The 19,571-nt window shown below is 33.9% G+C and overlaps 1 protein-coding gene across 1 annotated transcript in view; it reads left to right on the forward strand.

The window, feature by feature from the left end:
• Window positions 1-19,264, forward strand: part of LOC132704741 (arylsulfatase B-like) — a 31,171-nt gene extending 11,907 nt beyond the window's left edge. Inside the window, exons 4-10 of the mRNA XM_060674950.1 lie at window positions 3,170-3,316; window positions 5,210-5,471; window positions 6,767-6,883; window positions 7,994-8,229; window positions 11,566-11,665; window positions 16,161-16,388; window positions 18,937-19,264. Of these exons, the coding sequence (XP_060530933.1) occupies window positions 3,170-3,316; window positions 5,210-5,471; window positions 6,767-6,883; window positions 7,994-8,229; window positions 11,566-11,665; window positions 16,161-16,388; window positions 18,937-19,169 (1,323 nt within the window). The 3' untranslated portion in view covers window positions 19,170-19,264. The remainder of the gene's footprint in view (window positions 1-3,169; window positions 3,317-5,209; window positions 5,472-6,766; window positions 6,884-7,993; window positions 8,230-11,565; window positions 11,666-16,160; window positions 16,389-18,936) is intronic.
• Window positions 19,265-19,571: the final 307 nt, after the last annotated feature.

Raw genomic sequence — 19,571 nt, forward strand, 5'->3', positions numbered from 1 at the left:
TCGCAGAATGCGATTTAGGAGAATTTGATTTGACAGATTTTTGATTTTCAAAATATGAGAGTTGGAGTTCTCGACGAATCCTTGCTTCTAAAAGTGAAGTGGGATTACTAGCACGAATGAGTTGACCTAATCTAGGTTCTAAACCTGTAAGAAGTGTATTAAGGGTCATAGTCTCAATTAAAGATATCTGAGCATCTTTTTGCTCTTTGGATCCTAATGTGGTGGATTTTTGAACACATGAATGCATTTTCGCATTTAGGACTTGAAGACGATTGAAAAATGTTAATGCTGATTCATTGGGCAATTGTTTAAGACGTTGAAGGTCATGAATTAGGGAAGGTAAATCTCTAGAATCACCAAAGTGTAGAGTTAATAGTTTCTTTATTTCTAGATATGAATCAGGATTCCTAGAATTAATTAATTGAGCTGCTTTACCGCGGAGCTTATTTTTAATGTGAATCACTAAAAGAATTTTTTGTTGCGTCGTTGCCATATTATAAGCACAATCACACGCGTTTATAAAATTTCCTAAAAAGATTTGGTCGCCCTCAAATTCAGGTACGATACAGAAAATTTCCGAAAGTTTATAAGGTTCAACTTCCAGCATTGTACTAGGTTCGTCTGATTGAGTTGCCATTATTTTAGGTTTAAGAAAAAGCAAATAAATTTATAAGAAGTTCAAACACAATTATTTTTTGTTTTAAATATTGCCAAGTTAAACTTGGAGACTAAAATTTAATCAAAATAATTATCGCGGAACGATTCTACGTTGCGAAATTCAATAAATAGGTAATTTTCAACCTTGGGTAATCGAACGTAATAAATTCAACAATGTTGCGAATTAAAAATAAAATTATTCGTAACGATTCTTAACACTTACAGTACTATTTTCATTGCTGCCTTTCGAGACGGTTGATGGGTTTATCCTTGTTCCGGTACGATGGGCTGTCTTCGTTGTTCCCTAGATTTAGGGGTCGGAATCTGCCGCCACTAGTTAGAATACTCGTGTTCTAGCAACGTGAACAGATCCTACTCCGAATTCTTGCCTCTCGAAACGGTGATGGAAGGTTCCTTGTTCCGGCACGACTGGGCTGCGATGGTTCTTCTTTCCGTCTAAGGGATTGGAATCCGCCGTCACTAGTTAGAATACTCGTGTTCTAGCAACGTGAACGGATCCTACCGACTGCGCCAATTTTTATATTTCACTTTTCAAAAATAACTTTTTAAAAAATATATTTATTAACTTTAAATTAAAATAAAAATCAAAATGAAATTGTACGTAATAACCTCGTGACGAGAGAATGTTATTAGACCGTTAAAATACAAGTAAAAATGGACATAATAACCTCGTGATGAGAGAATGTTATCAGACCGTTAAAATCAAACTAAAAATGGACATAATAACCTCGTGATGAGAGAATGTTATCAGACCGTTAAAATCAAACTAAAAATGGACATAATAACCTCGTGATGAGAGAATGTTATCAGACCGTTAAAATCAAACTAAAAATGGACATAATAACCTCGTGATGAGAGAATGTTATCAGACAACGTTTTACAATAGAAATTCGTATTTATAATAAATTTATGCTGACGTTGACGGGGTCGACGGCTGCGGATGTTGCGACATATCGTTAACACGACGTTTTCGCAATCGTTGCACTCTTGCAGGTCGGTGGCATTTAACCCATATGGACAATAGGATTTCCGGATATAACAGCTCCCCCATTTAGTGAAAAGGTGGAGCCTAGCTGCAGCTTTTCGTAGACTAATTAAAGCGTAGCTTCTCGGGTAGTTACTTCTGGGTGGATGCTAGTCCGTCTTTTCGGAGTTAGTGATTTGAGTTGCATATATATATATATATATATATATATATATATATATATATATATATATATATATATATATATATATATATATATATATATATATATATATATATGTTCGAAGTGTTTTTGGAGCGCGAGCATTGAAGATGCCAAGTGAGATTTTGGTGAAACGTCTGCAGGATTCCAGTCGGAGTTCAACCAGCGAACGGATGATATCCCGGAATATAGTGTCATCATATATATATATATATATATATATATATATATATATATATATATATATATATATATATATATATATATATATATATATATATATATATATATATATATATATATATATTCTCACGTATTGATTCACGGATGGAAAAATGTGATGACACTATACTCCGGGATATCATCCGTTCGCTCGTTGAACTCCGACTGGAATCCTGCATCCGACTGGAATCCTGCAGACGTTTCGCCAAAATCTCACTTGGCATCTTCAATGCTCGCGCTCCGAAAACACTTCGAACACTGGATTCCAGTCCAGTCGGATGCAGGATTTGCAGGATTCCAGTCGGATGCAGGATTCCAGTCGGAGTTCAACGAGCGAACGGATGATATCCCGGAGTATAGTGTCATCATATATATATATATATATATATATATATATATATATATATATATATATATATATATATATATATATATATATATATATATATATATATTAATACCTACCAGACCCGAGCTTTATTGCCATCGGAAGGTAACTTCCATGATTACGGGCAAGTGCCAGCACGATGAAGCTTGAGACTATTCTTATTGTTTCGATAAAATCTTATCTCACTGAGAGAGAATACTAAATCATTATATATATTATTATCTAAATAGATATGTATTTAGCTGAAATTCTCGAAATCAAATTTCTGACTTCCGTTAAAAGTACCAGGGTTAAAATTGTACGAGTCGGTAAAGGTCTAAGCTTTATTTTACCCAATATTGGATCAATCGAAATATGCTCAATTTGCTAATAATATGCTGCACTTTGCGTTATTTACTATTAATATTTCCATTTTCACGGCTACAAACGAAAAATCTAGGCTACGTTTTTCTCCACAAAGCTGTGTTTTATAACTGTTTCCCGCATCTTCCAAGGAAAATACTTTTCTTAAGGCATTTTTTGTTAAATGGGCGGGTAATATTATAGGAACCCTATTTTTACGAAATATTAAAGAGTTTCAGTTCTTTTCTTAAAGCTTAAGTGCATACCCAATGTAACTTAAGCCTTAATTGTATGTTTTTTGATTCATGATTGTAAAATCAATAATATTTAATATTATTCACTATTCTTGCAGGATATGGGTTATGTTACGCATCTTGTGGGCAAATGGCATTTGGGATATTCTAGGTGGAACGAAACGCCCACCTTTCGGGGCTTCGATCATCATTTCGGATACTACAATTCGTTCATGAGCTACTTTGATTATTTGTCAACATGGACGGTATGTAGACGGTATCATATAACTAATCAAACATAATAACAATAATAATACGTGGCCATTTTTGGGTTTTCGTTATTAGCAGGCTATATTTTGAGGACAGTTACGCATTCTTGGGGCCGGTCAATTGACCACTTCTTAATTGACTGGTCAAAATCGATCAAAATGTTTCAAATGACGTCTTGCAATTGGAATTTACCTATAACTATATTCAAGGAATACGCAAATGCTATACCCAAATGACTGGTCAATAGACACAAAAGAATTTGACTGGTCAGTTCCACAATTATGCAAGATTATTTAAACTTGTCGACTTGCAGATTTTCCAAACTTTTTTACTAACCCTTAAATTGTGTAAATCTTGGAAAGGGCACATATTTTAACCGAGATGAAACTGATATCTAATTGTTTAATAGTATTTTGTGGTTATATAGTATTTTAGACTGGTTTCTAGGTCAACTCTTTACGGCTCTAGTGTGGATTTTAAAATGAAAGGTAAACTGATTAAAACTGTGTAGAGACCCATGAAAAGGGAGCTCTTCTGGTTTGGTTACTTTCTATTCTGATGATTTATTTACTCTAAATCACAAACTGTGGATGAGTACTCTAGTACAGACCTTATCATGCTATTATACACGGTTATTACTGGCTGAAGCATCTTGAACCCTTTGGTAGTTCTCGAAATGAAGCCCAGATTTCTCAAATATTTTTCGACAATTGTTTCGATATGAGCTTCAAAGTTTAACTGAGGGTCAAGAACAATTCCCAAACTCTTTTACTTTTTTAACTCTTTTCAGCTGTTTATTATCAAGCATGAAGTTTTCCTTATAAATAGAATATATCGGCATTTATCAAGATTTAAGAATAATCAGTAGTTTCTGAAATAATCAGTAAATTTGTCAATTTCGCTCTGGAGCTCCAATACTAAATGTACTTTTAAATAATCCAATCAATCAAGTCCCTCAACAACAAACTGAGTTTTTTTTGTAATATAGCATTGCAATCGTTGGAAGAAGTCGCCATGCACATCGAAACTTCCGAGTTTTGTCATTGAGTTGGATGATGTACTTTATCAAAAGCCTTGGAAAAATTGGTACACACAGCGCACGTCTCAAAATTGTTATGCATGGAAACATTGATGTTACCAAGTTTGGAAGGACTAACTGTTTTTTATGAAAAGTAGAAAAAAAAAGGTTAATAAATTGCAGCCTCACGAACTTTGGCAAAGTGACATAAGATAGATAGAGATAGGACATTATATTACTTCAATGTTACAACTAAGTTGGATTTTGAAAATTGATTTAAAGACTAACTGGATTACACATGGATTAATGAATAATAGATGTTTTTTGTTGTTAGTTTGGTTTGGTAGATTGTAGGTCTTTTGCCTTTCGTAAAATATAAGTTGTCTCCGTTACTTTTCACACAGTTGTTTGTTAGGCGTTAAGCAATTGACCAAGATAAATAAAAATAGAGAGATCCTCGTTTAACGAATAACGAAATTAATTAAAAAACCACACTGTTTAAGATCTGCCGAATTAACGAGCCCACCACGAAAATTTCGTACTAACCGACTAAAATGGTCCTAATGTAACACGGCACATGAAAGTCCCGAAATCATTTGGCCATAATTTTAAAGAACTTAAGCCGCTTAAGCATTACTCGCGAAAGTTATTCATTCAGTTCAGCCTAAATAAATTCCCTCACAAAAGTCCTCTGATTAACTAACAGACAAAAAATTTGACTACATAAACAAGTTATCTAATGCTCAGATAAGCTTCATTTTGATTCACTTTTCAGACCCGTACACAGCATCTGTATTTTTTTTACTTCCATGTCATTTTTGTGTTGCAAAAAAAACATAAAAGTTAACTTCAGGTATTGTTTTTCTTGCAGTACAATGATAAAGATTATACGGGTTTCGAATTGAGAAGTGACGGAGTACCAGCATTTGAAGAAACTGGAAAATATGCTACCGATTTGTTTACGGATATTGGGACGAATATTATCAACGAACACGACAACTCGCGCCCTCTGTTGCTTCTGGTCTCTCATTTGGCCGTTCATGCTGCTAATAAGGGAAAACCATTGGAAGCTTCTCAGGAAACTGTTAATAAATTTCAGCACATCGTTGACGCAAATAGAAGAACGTACGCAGGTAATCACGTGTGATAAAAAAGAGAAATTCGGGTCAGTCTTTGTGTCAAACTTGTGACATTTTGTCATGTTTGTTACGCAAATAAAATGAGGTATCCACCCGGTACAGAAAAATGATCAATAAAAAGCAAAGAGCGTTGAAGCTGTAAAACTCAATTTCGCAAAAATTGTCCAATTTAACTTGCGGGATTATTGATTTTCATAAATCGAATTAAAGTTTTTAATTTAACTAACGGAAATCTTTTCATTTTTGAAAGGTTAGTTTTAAATTGTTTTTAGTGACCCCAGTGGGTTTATCGACTAAGTTTTAAATAGAGTGAGTGAAAAATTATTTGTTATTATGTTTTCCAAATATTTTACGCCTATAAAGTATAAAAAGAGATAAAACCTCTTATAAACTTATAAAGTGCATTTCTTCTTTTTAAGATAAGACGGTTTTTCTGGAGAGATAAATAAATGAAATATGATACAGTTAAATGTTGTTTAACTCATTACAAGATCATTTTGGTATATGAATTGGTATTATACGAGGGCGTGCCATTTATATGTAACTGAAATTTTCATTACAAATTGATTTTTTTATTCCAATTAATGGATAATTAAAAAAAAAACACCGGCGGCCGTTTAATTAACGTTTGCAATGCACTGCAGAGCGACGTTTCTTATTTTTGGCTTTTTTCATATCATCCTAATTCCAAAATTTATCTATTTTTTTCAAAATCCGAAATCAATTTTCTAGTTATTTGAGCAGCATCCTGTAGAGTTGAAATATAAAAAAGGTCATGATAACTAGTACTTAGCAACACATCCATCTTTGTACAAAGTTATTACTTTATTTTTTTAGCATGTTTTAGGGGATATAGATATAGAGAGAGAATGTTCCGAACAGGATGGCTCTAGATCATTTTTCAAGAACTTTCGCAGTATTCGTAACTGAGCAAAACACACAAATCAAATAATTTTGAAAAATCGCGTCATCAGTTTGAAAAACATTAAGCGTCGGAACGGTTTGAATGCTCCTCTTTAAGTTTCCGTTCAGGCCTCGGTGTTAAAACCATGGAAATCGTAAAAATTCATTTTCCCGGCGCTTTTGTTTTGTTAACTTTTTAAAAGTTGAACCGCATTAATCAGGCGGAAGGAATGCTTCAACTGCAAGCCCGTGAATATCTGATTCTTCTAATTAGCAAGTATAAATAATTGAATTCGCTGATTCTATACAAAACATGTTTTTTACGAAAGTTCATCGTTTGCGAAAAAGAAATATTTTGGATCATATTGTCGCTGCCTCCTTTTCAGCCATGGTTTCAAAATTGGATGATAGTGTTGGAGCAATTGTGGATGCTCTAGATCAGAAAGGGATGACGTCAAATTCTATCATCGTTTTTATTAGCGACAATGGAGCCCCAACGGTAGGTAAGTATTATTTGGGAAAGAAATTGCTATTGTTATTATCCTATTAACAAGTTGTACATTTGCACAGAACGTGTAAAACATGCAAAACTGAAACTGAAATCATTAATAATTATTTAATTAAGTTATGACGTGGATTGCGATTTTTTTGGATGCTATAACCTGCAAGATATGCCTTTTTTAACAGAGTGGTTTTTTGTATTGGTATTAATTTTGAAATTTCATAATAATTAGTAATATTTTTATACAAATTGTTTATTTGCTAAAGACAATTCGAATTACTGTCATAAACAAAAAAAGCAAACGACCACAGAGAGCTGTTTGCTATATAAAAACCAACCTGTTAACCTATTAAAGGAGGTAGGCAACATTTCCTAATATGTTTGTTGCTTACTGAATCTTAGTCCCGTGTGCTTTGATGAAGCTAGAAATTGCCGATGTGAAATTTTAAAACCTATACCTGCTAGGTGACTTAATAGAAAACTAGCAGCGCAGAAGTTTAACTAAATTTAAGTTTTTCTTTATTGTTTGGTCCTTGTTGTGAAAACCCAAACAAATATGTTTAATTTTAAATTTAAATTTAATTTAAATACCTCGAAATCACTACTGACATTTTCATTGGCGTATTTTTTTGTTTTGTTTAAGTCAATTCTTCACCCAACCGATAAGTAAAAGTACACATTTTTTTTAAGTTATAAGATTATACTCAGTAGCTTGTACCTCTTGTACAAATCAAAATTAAACTGATTATAATTGCGATCGATTATACGTACTACTTGAAGTAGCGACAACTCCAACTGTTTGTACTGGTGAATAATCGATAACAAATTCCAAAACGCCATAAAGGAACGTTTTATGACTGACACTACTTTATTTTTGTATGTGATGTATGTTATTTCTGTAGGGGGTTAATGCTAGTTCGATAATTAGGCAACAAATATCGAGATAGGATTCCCTTTGGTGTAAAAAAAGCACACGGTTTTATAATTTTTCCAACGAAACTTCCACGGGCTATGGAACTTGTAGTTACACTTCTTTTTGATTTCTGCTGCGTCTTGTATACTTGTCAGTCTTGCCAAATGTATAACTGCAAAATTCGAATGCACGTTTTAGGCGAGTATCAAAATTGGGGTAGTAACTATCCACTACGGGGCATTAAGAACACTCTTTTTGAGGGTGGCATACGGACTATCGCCCTTATATGGAGTCCATTAATAGTGCAAAGTACCAGAGTGGCAACGGATATGATGCACGTTGCGGATTGGTTACCAACCCTATTCACCGCAGCAGGTGGCGATATTGGTTTGCTCGATCCCGAACTCGACGGTATCGACTTGTGGTCCAGCTTGGTGAGTATTTTTCCAATTCTTGATGCCAAATTTGTGTTATTTATAAAAATTTGATTTTCTTTTGCTCGTTTGTCACCTGATTAGAGTTTATTTATTACTTTTTATTAGCCTTGGAATGTTCTGAGAGTTAAATAAATTTGTATAACCCACAATTTAAATTAGCGCAAAATTGTATAAATTTACACGGCAAGACGGAACAATTATACAGGCAATTGTGTATGTAGGTTTGTTTGTTTATCATTAGTCTAAGGTTATGAGGAAATAAATATAGTCCGACGTTGTGGCAAATTAAAGAAAACTATATTTTCACTTATTTACACTACACCTAGCACAAAAACTTCGTCGACACTTGGTATATGGACAATAATAATTATTCTATGGTCCGTCTTTCGTCTTTTTAAAGTAAAGGAGTAAGAGGCACGGCTTTCCGCGTTGCCCACGTCTTTTACGTCTTTTTCGTCTAACCGTCTAATAGCTAATGAACGTGGTCAAGCGTCGTGACCTACTTATAACCTTTCGTCGGTACGCATCAAAAACTAGTCCCGAACTCCACGAACCATTTCGACTCACGTCCATTAAAAGAAATTCGCTTCGGATTCACTAAAATTTTGAACCCATGGCTTCATAAATCCGCACAAGTTGATGTTCTATACGGCCCTCCAGTGTTGCCAATTTTCGTAGCGTTCATTCAGCTTAACCTGGGTTACTTCATATCGGCCCAAAAATTTTTTGCATAACTTTAAACCCGGACGAAACCGAGTTCGTTTAACTCACTGACTTTATAGGCACGTGGTTTCCTCCTTAAATTATTCAAAAAGCTGCATATTCTACCAATCGCCACCACTATGACCATCAAAATTCAGTATGTGAGACACTGTCACAAGATCATTGCGCTCAAACCCAACTTTCATGTCGCCAACTGTTTTTGTGTACTCTTCATCTACTTAAAAACCTGAAAATTTACGCACTCTTCGCCTCAAAATTCGAGGTTGGTCATTTTTACTACCATACAAAACCTCGTGTTAAACCTCAATAGCCTTTAATTTAGCGTTCGATATGTTTTGTTCTATTTTTGAAATTTTACCTAAGGTACTCATTTTTATTTATCTTTAAAAAACTAGCAAAAAGGTCGAATTGCTATTTTAAACTATATTATTTCATTTACTGGAACATCAATAACTTGAGCGCGTATTTTTAACCAAATGTATTTATATACAGAAAACACGAATATAGTTTTGATTCCGAAATAAAAAATTTCGTTTTTCAAAAACAATTTTATTCGCAAGCGAGCTAAGATACGTCTGACTCAAAATGGGATTTAACATATATTTATAATAATATTAATTATTATATAATAAAATATAATAATATAATTAATATTATTTAATATATAATATAATAAATATTAGTTAATATAGCAAAAGCGCGAATCTTGCAAAACGTTGTGAGAAGCGCATTATATTGCAGCTCTCATGGGGATACTACGTGCAACTGTTACTCTTTTTCTTTAACCAAAGAGAAAGGTAAAAATCTAAATTATCGTCACAAACATCACAAAAATGTTTAGGTAAGGTTAAAGACAAATAATAATCAAAACTGCCCGTTTCTACCGCGAAAACAAATTCTAGCTATCAATATTGCTAAAACTTAATTACATAATAAAAAACGATTTTTCAGTCAAGAAAGAACTGTCTGTTTTTTTTAAATTAGCTTTTAAAAAGCAGTAGTTAAACACTTTTAACAGTCTGGATCTCCCAACAGAATTAAATAGATACATGCATCGTATATCCTACCATTTTGTTGCTTCTATTTTTTAGGTCGCTGGTAATCTACGATTAGTTTCCACCCACGTTTTTTACGTCTTTTTTGTCTAATCGTCTAATACCGAATGTCCGTGGTCAAGCGTCGTGACCTACTTCTAACCTTTCGTCGGTACGCATTAGAAATTAGTCTCGAACTCCAAGAACCACTTCAAGTCGGCTTCCTTTTGATTTCGACTCACGTCTTTTAAAAGAAATAATCATCGAGCGTCATCATACATCGGTATAGCCGACTGATACAAATGCTCGCACAATATAATTTCATGCAATAGTATATTATGCAACAAGTGCGGTAAACGGCATTTGACTCACGAGTTTATTTGACACAAGCGAAGCGAGTTTTTAATAAACGAGTGAGTTAAAAAGTTTACCGAACGTGTTGCATACTATACTTTTTCTACAACCGTTAGTTTTTGGGTACATTTTCGCAAAACAACACGAATACATTCACTGTCATGACCGTCAGAATTGACAAACGTCTCCGAAAACATCCGATTGCTCCCAAATCCGTGCGGTAAAATCCCGGAAATGTCCGAAGTAGTTCGGAATCATGCGAAATGAAACTGATGTGGTAAAGTGACGCTTCCCGTACACTAGATCAATGCGTAATTAGGTATTTTACAGACGGGAGTAGAAAAACTAAATTTTTTAACATTACAAAATGGGAAAAATTTAACAGTGATGACACATATGAAATTTTTCTTTTTAAAAGCGAGTATATATGTATATTTACCAGGATAGCATACCGATTTCCGTGTATTCACCATGTATTCAAAACATAATCATCATATATAATCTTAAATTAGTGTAAAAATAGAAAACACAGACACACACACACACACAGTGTTAAGTATACACAAACTGGTGTGGATTCTTATAGACCACTTTTCATGTAAAATTCTGCATAAAATTTTTTACCGTGTAACTTTTTGCCTTGATGGAAGTTGAAAAACTAGATTCTGCTTAAGAAGGAACGATTTGGTTATTTGAAACTTGCACATTTTTATCGGTTTTTACGAGTAATTACTAAGTGTTTTATTTTTAACAAATTAATATTATTGTCGTTGCTATAATTACCGTAATATAATAAAAATAAAAGGTAAAAGTAGTGTTTTAGGTAAAAAGTATTGTATATTACCATCGAATTTACGTTCCGAAGGAAATAAAAACTAAAAAAAAAATATTTTCAATAGTTTTCCTTCATTGACTTTCTTAAAGTATTTATCCTCCCCAGACCCTTGCAATTATTTTTTTGTAGGAATAGGTCACCTCTAATGAATTACTGCGCACAATTTTAAATAAATAGATCTTCGTGTTTGTCCAGGGTGCTTTTGTACATAAATCAAATATTTCGTACACGCAGTTTCGAGAAAATAAATTGGCGAATATTTATCCGTCGACCCGCCGATTCGGGTTCTAGACGGAGATTCCATTCCGCCAGTTGAATTGGCTCACTAAATTAGCTAATTTCTCCAAGTATCGTGCTAAACAGTAATAAATGTTTCCTTTAAATTAGGTGTACGATTTACCTTCGCCAAGAAATGATATTCTAATTAATATCGACGAGAAAACGAGGAACGCAGGGCTTCGATTCTACAACTGGAAATTGATCGTCGGTAAGTCAGAAGTTTTGCTTTCCGGCATGGATGTGATTGGATAATTGGAATTGAGTGGATGTAGTTTAGGCTTAATGCCGTATGGATAGATAATGGCTCGCTCCCTTTTTGGGATATCACAATTATTTAGGATTTACCACCCGAGTAAAATCTTTATTTTTTGATTTTAGTAGTTTTTGTTTGTTAAGTAGGAATTCAAAATAAACATTTGACTAGTGGATAGTTTTTGCGCTGTAATTATGGTTGTTTAACTGAACGTTTAAAATGAAAGCAGTTCATTCAGACTCTACCAAATTCATTCGGTTCGTTCGTCGATTGCGTCGATAGTGTTTCCAAGTGCAATTGAAATCCCCACGCAATAAATTCGTCACCCTTTGCACGAAAATTTATTCGGAAGAAAGCAGATAGCTTTCCAATCCCTCCAAAAAGCACATGCCTTCGTTTCTGTTGGACATAATATTCTAAATGTAACATTGAGCCATTATTGACATTTTGTCTGACCTCAGATCATTAAGAACAAATTTTAATGACTGCAACTAAACATACAATACAGAAATACAAAATTCTAAATATCACATTCGGACATCCTGATATTTGGTCTGTCCTTACAGTATCATGAACAAATTTTAACAACAACCCTAGACTAAACGCGCAGTAATAAACAATTGTAGCTTATTCTTCTCCTTAAGTGTTATGCATTGAAGAGCGGCGGTGAACATCATGGCCCTTATCAAATCCTCCGCGGTCTGAACGACCCCGACGATGTTCTCTGCGTTCAACTTGTCTTTAATGTCGGTAACCCATTTGAGGAGGTCCATCGCGTATTTAGTGAAGATCTGTTGAGCGACGGCGTCCTCGAGCCACACTCGCCTTTCAATTGCCTTCTGCCTCAAATTCTGCACCAATTCCTGCTGCTTTTTTGACAGCAAGGTGACCCTGGAGACCTTCTCCTCGACGGGCGTGAACTACTGCTCCAAGTGTCCTGCAACGCCTGTACCTTTTTCAGGTCATACCAGTGGCATCATTTCTCGAGGATCTAGTAGCGCGCCTTCGTTCGTGCTTAACTCGTTCGTTGGTGGAAAACGACATTTTAAAAATCATGGCGACTTTCGCTTAACCTTTACGAAATCTTGGGGACTTTTGCCTATGCTTTTCGAAATCATAGCGACTCTCCGTTAACATTTTAAAATTACATCGTTTTAACCTTCTTGAACTCATACCGACCTTCGCTAAATACTTTGAAAATATAACAGCTTAACTTACATTATATAAAATTTGAATAATACAAAACACGGCCACTTTTGCTTTAACCTGTTTTAAAACTTTTTCTCTTAAACCGTTTCAAAATATAGCGACTTTCGCTTTAACCTTTTCAAAATGTATCATAACCAAAGCGACTTTCGTATCAGAATTCAATAGTTTATAGCTTATAGTTTCAAAAACAATACAACACTTAGAGACATTTGCTTTGATATTGATATTTTCCTTAACGTTGCATTACCTAACTTTTTATATTTATTTATATGACATGATATGATTTATAAGACCTGTAGATACTACTACAGTACGTCGCCTATTAAATCCTCATCTCATATTTACGATTCAGAATCTTGTATTTTTAGCATTACTAGTAGTTTGTAGTTGTATCTATTTTGTATTATCTTCGTTTCATATATACACAAATATATCCTATAGAGGGTGAAGACTCCACCACGCCTGCGCAACTAATTGTGTGCAGGAGAAAAAGAACTGTTTTTCGTGTGGGAACGAGAGCTCTCTCGAGCGAGCTTGTACGGTTCGGTACTGACCATATTTTTTCTCATAACCTCTAAGAAAACAACGTTAGTTAAAATTTGAGCATGCAACGCAAAAACTGTGAATAGGAATTGAATTTCATTCCCTCTCCATGACGGTATATCACTGTTACGCGTTGATTTGACTCATCCATAACACCAGCCTCCTGAGTGAAACACATAATAATATTTCTCTAATATTTTTCCTTTTAATTGCAAAGGGTATTTAAAAATCTCCTTAGATTTTCCTTTTCTTTTTCTGGCAATGTCTTTATTACGTTTTGTTTTTCAGTGATAAAAAGAAAATACGTACGCATTCAGGACGCAAATAAATTCAATCCGACTCCTGCCTTTTAAGATAATAAAATTAAACACGGAGGATTTTCACTAATTCGTGTATATTGGATGTAATTCGCCCAAAGAAATTGCTCTTTAAAGGAAGATTTTTTTATTTTAGCAATTGTGCTGTTTGAGACAAAATCACACGATCTTCCTCACGTCCAAGTTAATATAAATCAAATAAACATACCACCAAATTTATCTCCAGAAGAAGATCTATTTTACTGTCTTTTCAAATTGACATTCTTATGCCACTATTTAATGGCTCCTGGAATTATAAGCCTTGGGAAAAATCTGTCAACACTCCACAACACACGTCTAATAATGCAAAACCTTTCTGTTTAATCACTGGTGAGCATGGTTCACCTCGGCACCTGCTCTAAATGAATGACTTTCTAAACTTTGGAAATTAGAGGAAAAGATAAGTAATGTGAGTCCATATTTAGTCAAACAACACACTTATTGTTTGACAGCACATTTCAAGTAAATTTTTCCTTTTACACCGTCTATCTCGTCTAGGTGATTCATTTCAATTCACTAAGTAGCATTTGTTCTCTTTGGAAAAATGATTTCTAAGAGATTAATATGTTTCTCTATCATTTATTGATGAATATGTCAACTTGAATCATGGTAAATTATGTACAAAAATACAGCGAGATAATCCCAATGATGAGTTTAAATGTATCGAACTGCAAAATGTGACTTACGGTACCTACGGCGCATCTTATTTAGCTACCAAATGCTTACTCAAATTAGCTGAAGACTATCACATGTTTTCCCACTTGCGTCTAAGACAATTCTACATCGGTGCTACATAGAAAGTCTAGCTGTAGTTCAATAACTGAACTCATTCAGCTCTTCAATCATGCTACAACTTCTAGGCTTATCATTCACCCCTTTCGAATTAAGTAAGGTTAATATCATTGGTACTTCGTCTCTGAAATTAGTAATCACCGCAAAAATACTTATGCAAAAGATTTGGTTGAAAAAGTTAATTTGGGACGAGTCCTGAGTAGCACCTGCAAAATATATCGCTTTGCCCGGATTAGAACTCCATGGTGCTTTATTATTAGCCAAACTTGCTAATAGAGTCAAGTCGATACTATCTTACAAAGGTTTGGATGTGGATCACAGATCGTACTCTCCTGACTGAACGATTTACCATCTCGATGGACAATATTTGTTGCAAACAGAATTTCTTTTTGGCAACAATGTGCCAAGATTAGACATTTATTCTGGAAAAGATTTTCTGTCGAATATTTTAAGGACATCAACTCAAATGGGTTACGTCCCTCAAGGATCTTCAACCTAATATGTTAGCCTTGGTAAAAGAGGACAATGCACCTTTCTAACCTCTAATAAAAAAAATTACCATGAAAAAAGGTACTTTTTATAAATAAAACTTGTCTAATTGACAACCCAAAATAATTACAGAAATTCTACGCCAATGACTGTAATGAGTAAATGGGAGGAAAATAGTATATTATGTCACGAGTTTATTTGGTACGAGCGGAGCCAAATAAACAATAAATTAATTTGGGTTTCCGACAAATTTTGGTAGTACGCTTGGTAATTTAATTTTAGCCTTCAGCGACTTGAAATGTGCGAATAAACGTTCATCTCAATTTCATTAATCAAGCATTTAAAGGGATTTCCAATCCCTAATTTGAATTGCCAAATAATGGGTTTGGCAACTCGCTATGCAAATGTATGCGAATTACTTTATATGAGAGTTAGTAGTCTTAACTTTGTGTATGCATGTGTCTTTGCTTCAAATCTAATATTTTATCCGGTACGATGTGTTTGCCTTATGTTCTTCGAATGTTAAGTTTACAAGAAATGATTTTCTAATAAACGCGGCAAAATTATTTAATTAACCAAATATTCGTTATGATTTCGAATGAAAACATATCAGCTTAATGTAATGAGTAATGTCTCACCAGTGCGAGAAAGTTAGATACTCCGAGACTTTAAAAGAATGGAAGTGAGTCTTAAAAACCTTCGACAAATATGACTCTTTGATTAGAACAGTCTCGATGTATCTTTGCACATATGACCTATGGTCCGAAAACATTTTACTTTATCAGTCAGTATATTAAAAAAAGAGAAACAAACAACTTATTTTAGTATGTTTAATCCTTTGCTTTTGCTGTAAATTTTACCAATTAAAATTAATCATAATAAATAGAACGCAATAGCTTGCTGTACAATATTGTTTGGCAATATATTAATACATTAATTCCAGAAAAAATAAACACGTTTTACTTGTGCGTTCATAGGAATTTTTCTTTTAATTAAAGTGATCTATTCTATCCTCTGTTTTAATTTCGCTTATCTCTGCAAAAAATATTCCTATGTAATAGGAACAAGTCTTAATGGAACATACAACCATTACTACGGGCACATCGTCATGGAAGACATCGATTCGCAGCCCTACAATACCTCTGCTATCTATGATTGTCCGGTAGGAAAAGTGGTTAGAAAAATTAATTACAACCCGGTAACCGAATCAGAATACGAGAGACTGAGAAGAATGGCGACTTTAAGATGTTTAGTTCCTGGCGCCAAAAAGAATCCATGCGATCCTGCGAGTAAGTTCCCTTTATTTTAAGGAGTAGCTATTAGTTTCGCAAAGTAGCCACACTTAGATCTGCAGTTGTTATAGGATATAGTTAACACATTGCCACAATTATTATTAATACTAATCTTCGAAAAATTTGCTTAGTTTATTATAAGCGAACTCTTCAAGTTTTAACATCCTGTATGATAAAGACAGAACAAATTATTTTGAGTAGCACTTATTTAACCTTTAATTTAAATCAATAATAATCAATAAAATGAATTATTTAAATATTTCGTTTTTTTTTTAATTATGACTTAGAATACAAAACAACAACAAAAAAACTCGCTAGCAATCTAATTAGCAATATTTAAAATTGTCATCAATTACAATGAGCTATTTTTTTCAAAAATTATTATTCTCAATAAAATAATAAAAATAATTTCACTGAACAAAATGTTATTTACTGCAGTCTTGGCTGGCAGAATTTATTTTCGTCAGAGGCTTTTTAATTCTTCTTATTCACTTCGCAAGCTTAACAGTCATTCAACCTCGATGCTTTAACAGTTTTTTGTAAAATAAAAAAAAGCACTTTGACCAATTAAGATTCTCAGTTGAAGGCGTTAATCTGCATCAGTAAACAATGATTTCGCCCAGATGTTCGTCTAGTGAAAAATGGGTTTTAGCTTGGGATTTTATCAAATAATTAAAAATTAAATTTAGCATCCCTTCTCAATTAACAGCAGCACTTTCAGCCCTAAACGGCTCGCGGGATCCCTTCGGGTAAACTGTTTTAAAACCCACAGTTTTTATTACATCCTGGAATTGGGTTCAATTTTGCCACATTTAATTTAGTCCCCATTGATGAGGTTGCGAAAATTCGAAACATGTTCAAGTTCTCAATACGTCAGGCATATTTGTTACTAACTGTTGGTTAACAACACAAAACGTTAGTTTTAGAGTAGCTAGTTTTGATTCGTTATAGAACTTAATGTCGAAAGATCGACTTTTTCGCAAAAAAAACAAATAAGCGAAGTGAATGCAATATATTTAAATCAAACTCCGTCACGAATTTATGCAGGTCCTCGACACAATTTTAATTAAACAAAAGTTTTAGGCTGAACTCATTTACATTTTTATTGAGATAACTAGCAAAAACAATACAAAACGAGAAATGCTTCGAAGTTTTGGTGTCGAATATAATGAATTCATTTTAAAGTAACTTGGGAATAGTTTTTCTACATGATGATTTTTAGTAAAATGTATTTATTTCTTATAAAATTCTAATCAAATATATATTGGCAAAGATTGTTAAAATTAATTAATTAAACAATTCTAATGAATTACGTACATCGAAACTTGATTGATTGAGCACTAATCCTCTCAGACAACATAAAATAATTATCCATTGATACTGTTTACGACAGGTCTAGAGACAGACAGATCAAGCAGGAAGTTTCGCCCTTTGTTTTCAGAAATTTTGATTCAATCAGCCAATTATTTACAACTAACCGTGTCCGTAATGGCTAAAATATACACCCAATATGCTAATGATTTTTCAAATTTTTCGTATAGTAGAAAAAAACTGTTTTGGGTTAAAACAGAAACAGGCACAATTTTTAAAGTTGATTTATTAATAAGACTAAAAGTACTAAGGTTAAATTATATAGGGAATATATTATTCCAGATAATATAATTGCAATACTACTGTAAAAATTAATGCGCCTCAGGTGTGTATGACATTTTCATTGAGGTGGGAACATATAATAGCTATTAGAGATATGCCGATGAAACAACTACGAAAAAAAATTTTGAGAAGGGCCTTTGAATATACGCTTGCGCGAGATTTACAATTTTGTTCTTCAACAACCAACATGGCCGCTGAAAAATGATCAATAAGTTTGGATGCGGCATTTTAAGGCAATATATTCTCAAAATGTGCTTAGACTTCGATAAATATTCTGGGAAAATGAGTTAAGTGTGGGCAAATCGCTGATTAACAAGAAAATGGTGCAAAGTGAAGGTTAGTGAGTGAAATGTAGAGGCATACGCGAAACTATCTGTGTCGAGTGCGGTGCATCAATTTTTTACCGTGGTAGGGGCACTATATTATCTGAAAGCGATATGGATGGATGGAACTCTAAAGTTCACTCATTTTCAAACTCATATATTCAACTTACTTTTGCCTGAAAATTTGGTGAGATCTGGGCATATTTTGAACAAAATGCTGCATCCAAACTTCTGTCAGCGGCCATGTTGGTTGTCAGAATTTGCAATTATAGCTGTCATTGGTTACAAACGGGATTTTAAATCTCGTCCATGCTCAAAATTTGTTTCATAGTTGTTTCATAAGTCCCTGTATTATCAGCATAGACAGGGCCTCTCTAGTGGCTGCATGGCGTATAAACATGCAGCTACCTAGATATGTATAGAGTCTTTGCATAATACTGAGAATTTGAGCGCAATTACCTATGGACTAGATCGAAAGGATAAATGAATCAAGATAAATCAAAGATGACACTAAATTTTGTCGCGTTTTCTTTTTTTTTAATAACCGATGCTTATGGTAATTTTTTCAGCCGGTTCCGTGTGTCTCTACGATATCCCCAGCGACCCTTGCGAAGAGAACGATTTGGCCAAATTTTTTCCAAGTGTCGTGCGAAGGATGAAAAGAGCTCTGGTAGACTATCGACAAAGTCTAGTGCCGCAGATCGAAGGCGAAATCGATATCGATATGGCGGATCCTAAATTGTTCAAATACACCTGGAACCCTTGGGTCGACTGCTCAGATCTAACTTGCGAACTTTCTTAAGGCTCGGTGAAGATTTGTACAAAGTTGCACTTACCAAATATAAATCAACGATAGCGTTAATGTAAAGTAGCTCTCAATATATTGTTTCGAAATTATTTTGACGTACTTTCCAGAAAATTTACACATTTTTTACATGTTAAACTCTTGTTTTACATGTTAGCAGAAGTAATATCAGCCTACGCCTAACATTAACATTAGTGCTGAATACGATGCAAACAAAAGTATAATTCTCGGATTTCATTTTTAACATTTTTTATAAAACTTTTGGATTCCGCCTGCGTCGGTTTTTGTTGACTCGAGCCAGCTAACGTTTCGCCAATCAACCTGTCGGCTTATTCAGAGCTTGACTAAAACTATCAGTCATTAATTTCATTAATGTGGAGGGAAATTTGAAAAGAAATG

Source organism: Cylas formicarius, unplaced genomic scaffold, assembly GCF_029955315.1.
Source record: "Cylas formicarius isolate icCylForm1 unplaced genomic scaffold, icCylForm1.1 PGA_scaffold_7__23_contigs__length_41026272, whole genome shotgun sequence".
NCBI lineage: Eukaryota > Metazoa > Arthropoda > Insecta > Coleoptera > Brentidae > Cylas > Cylas formicarius.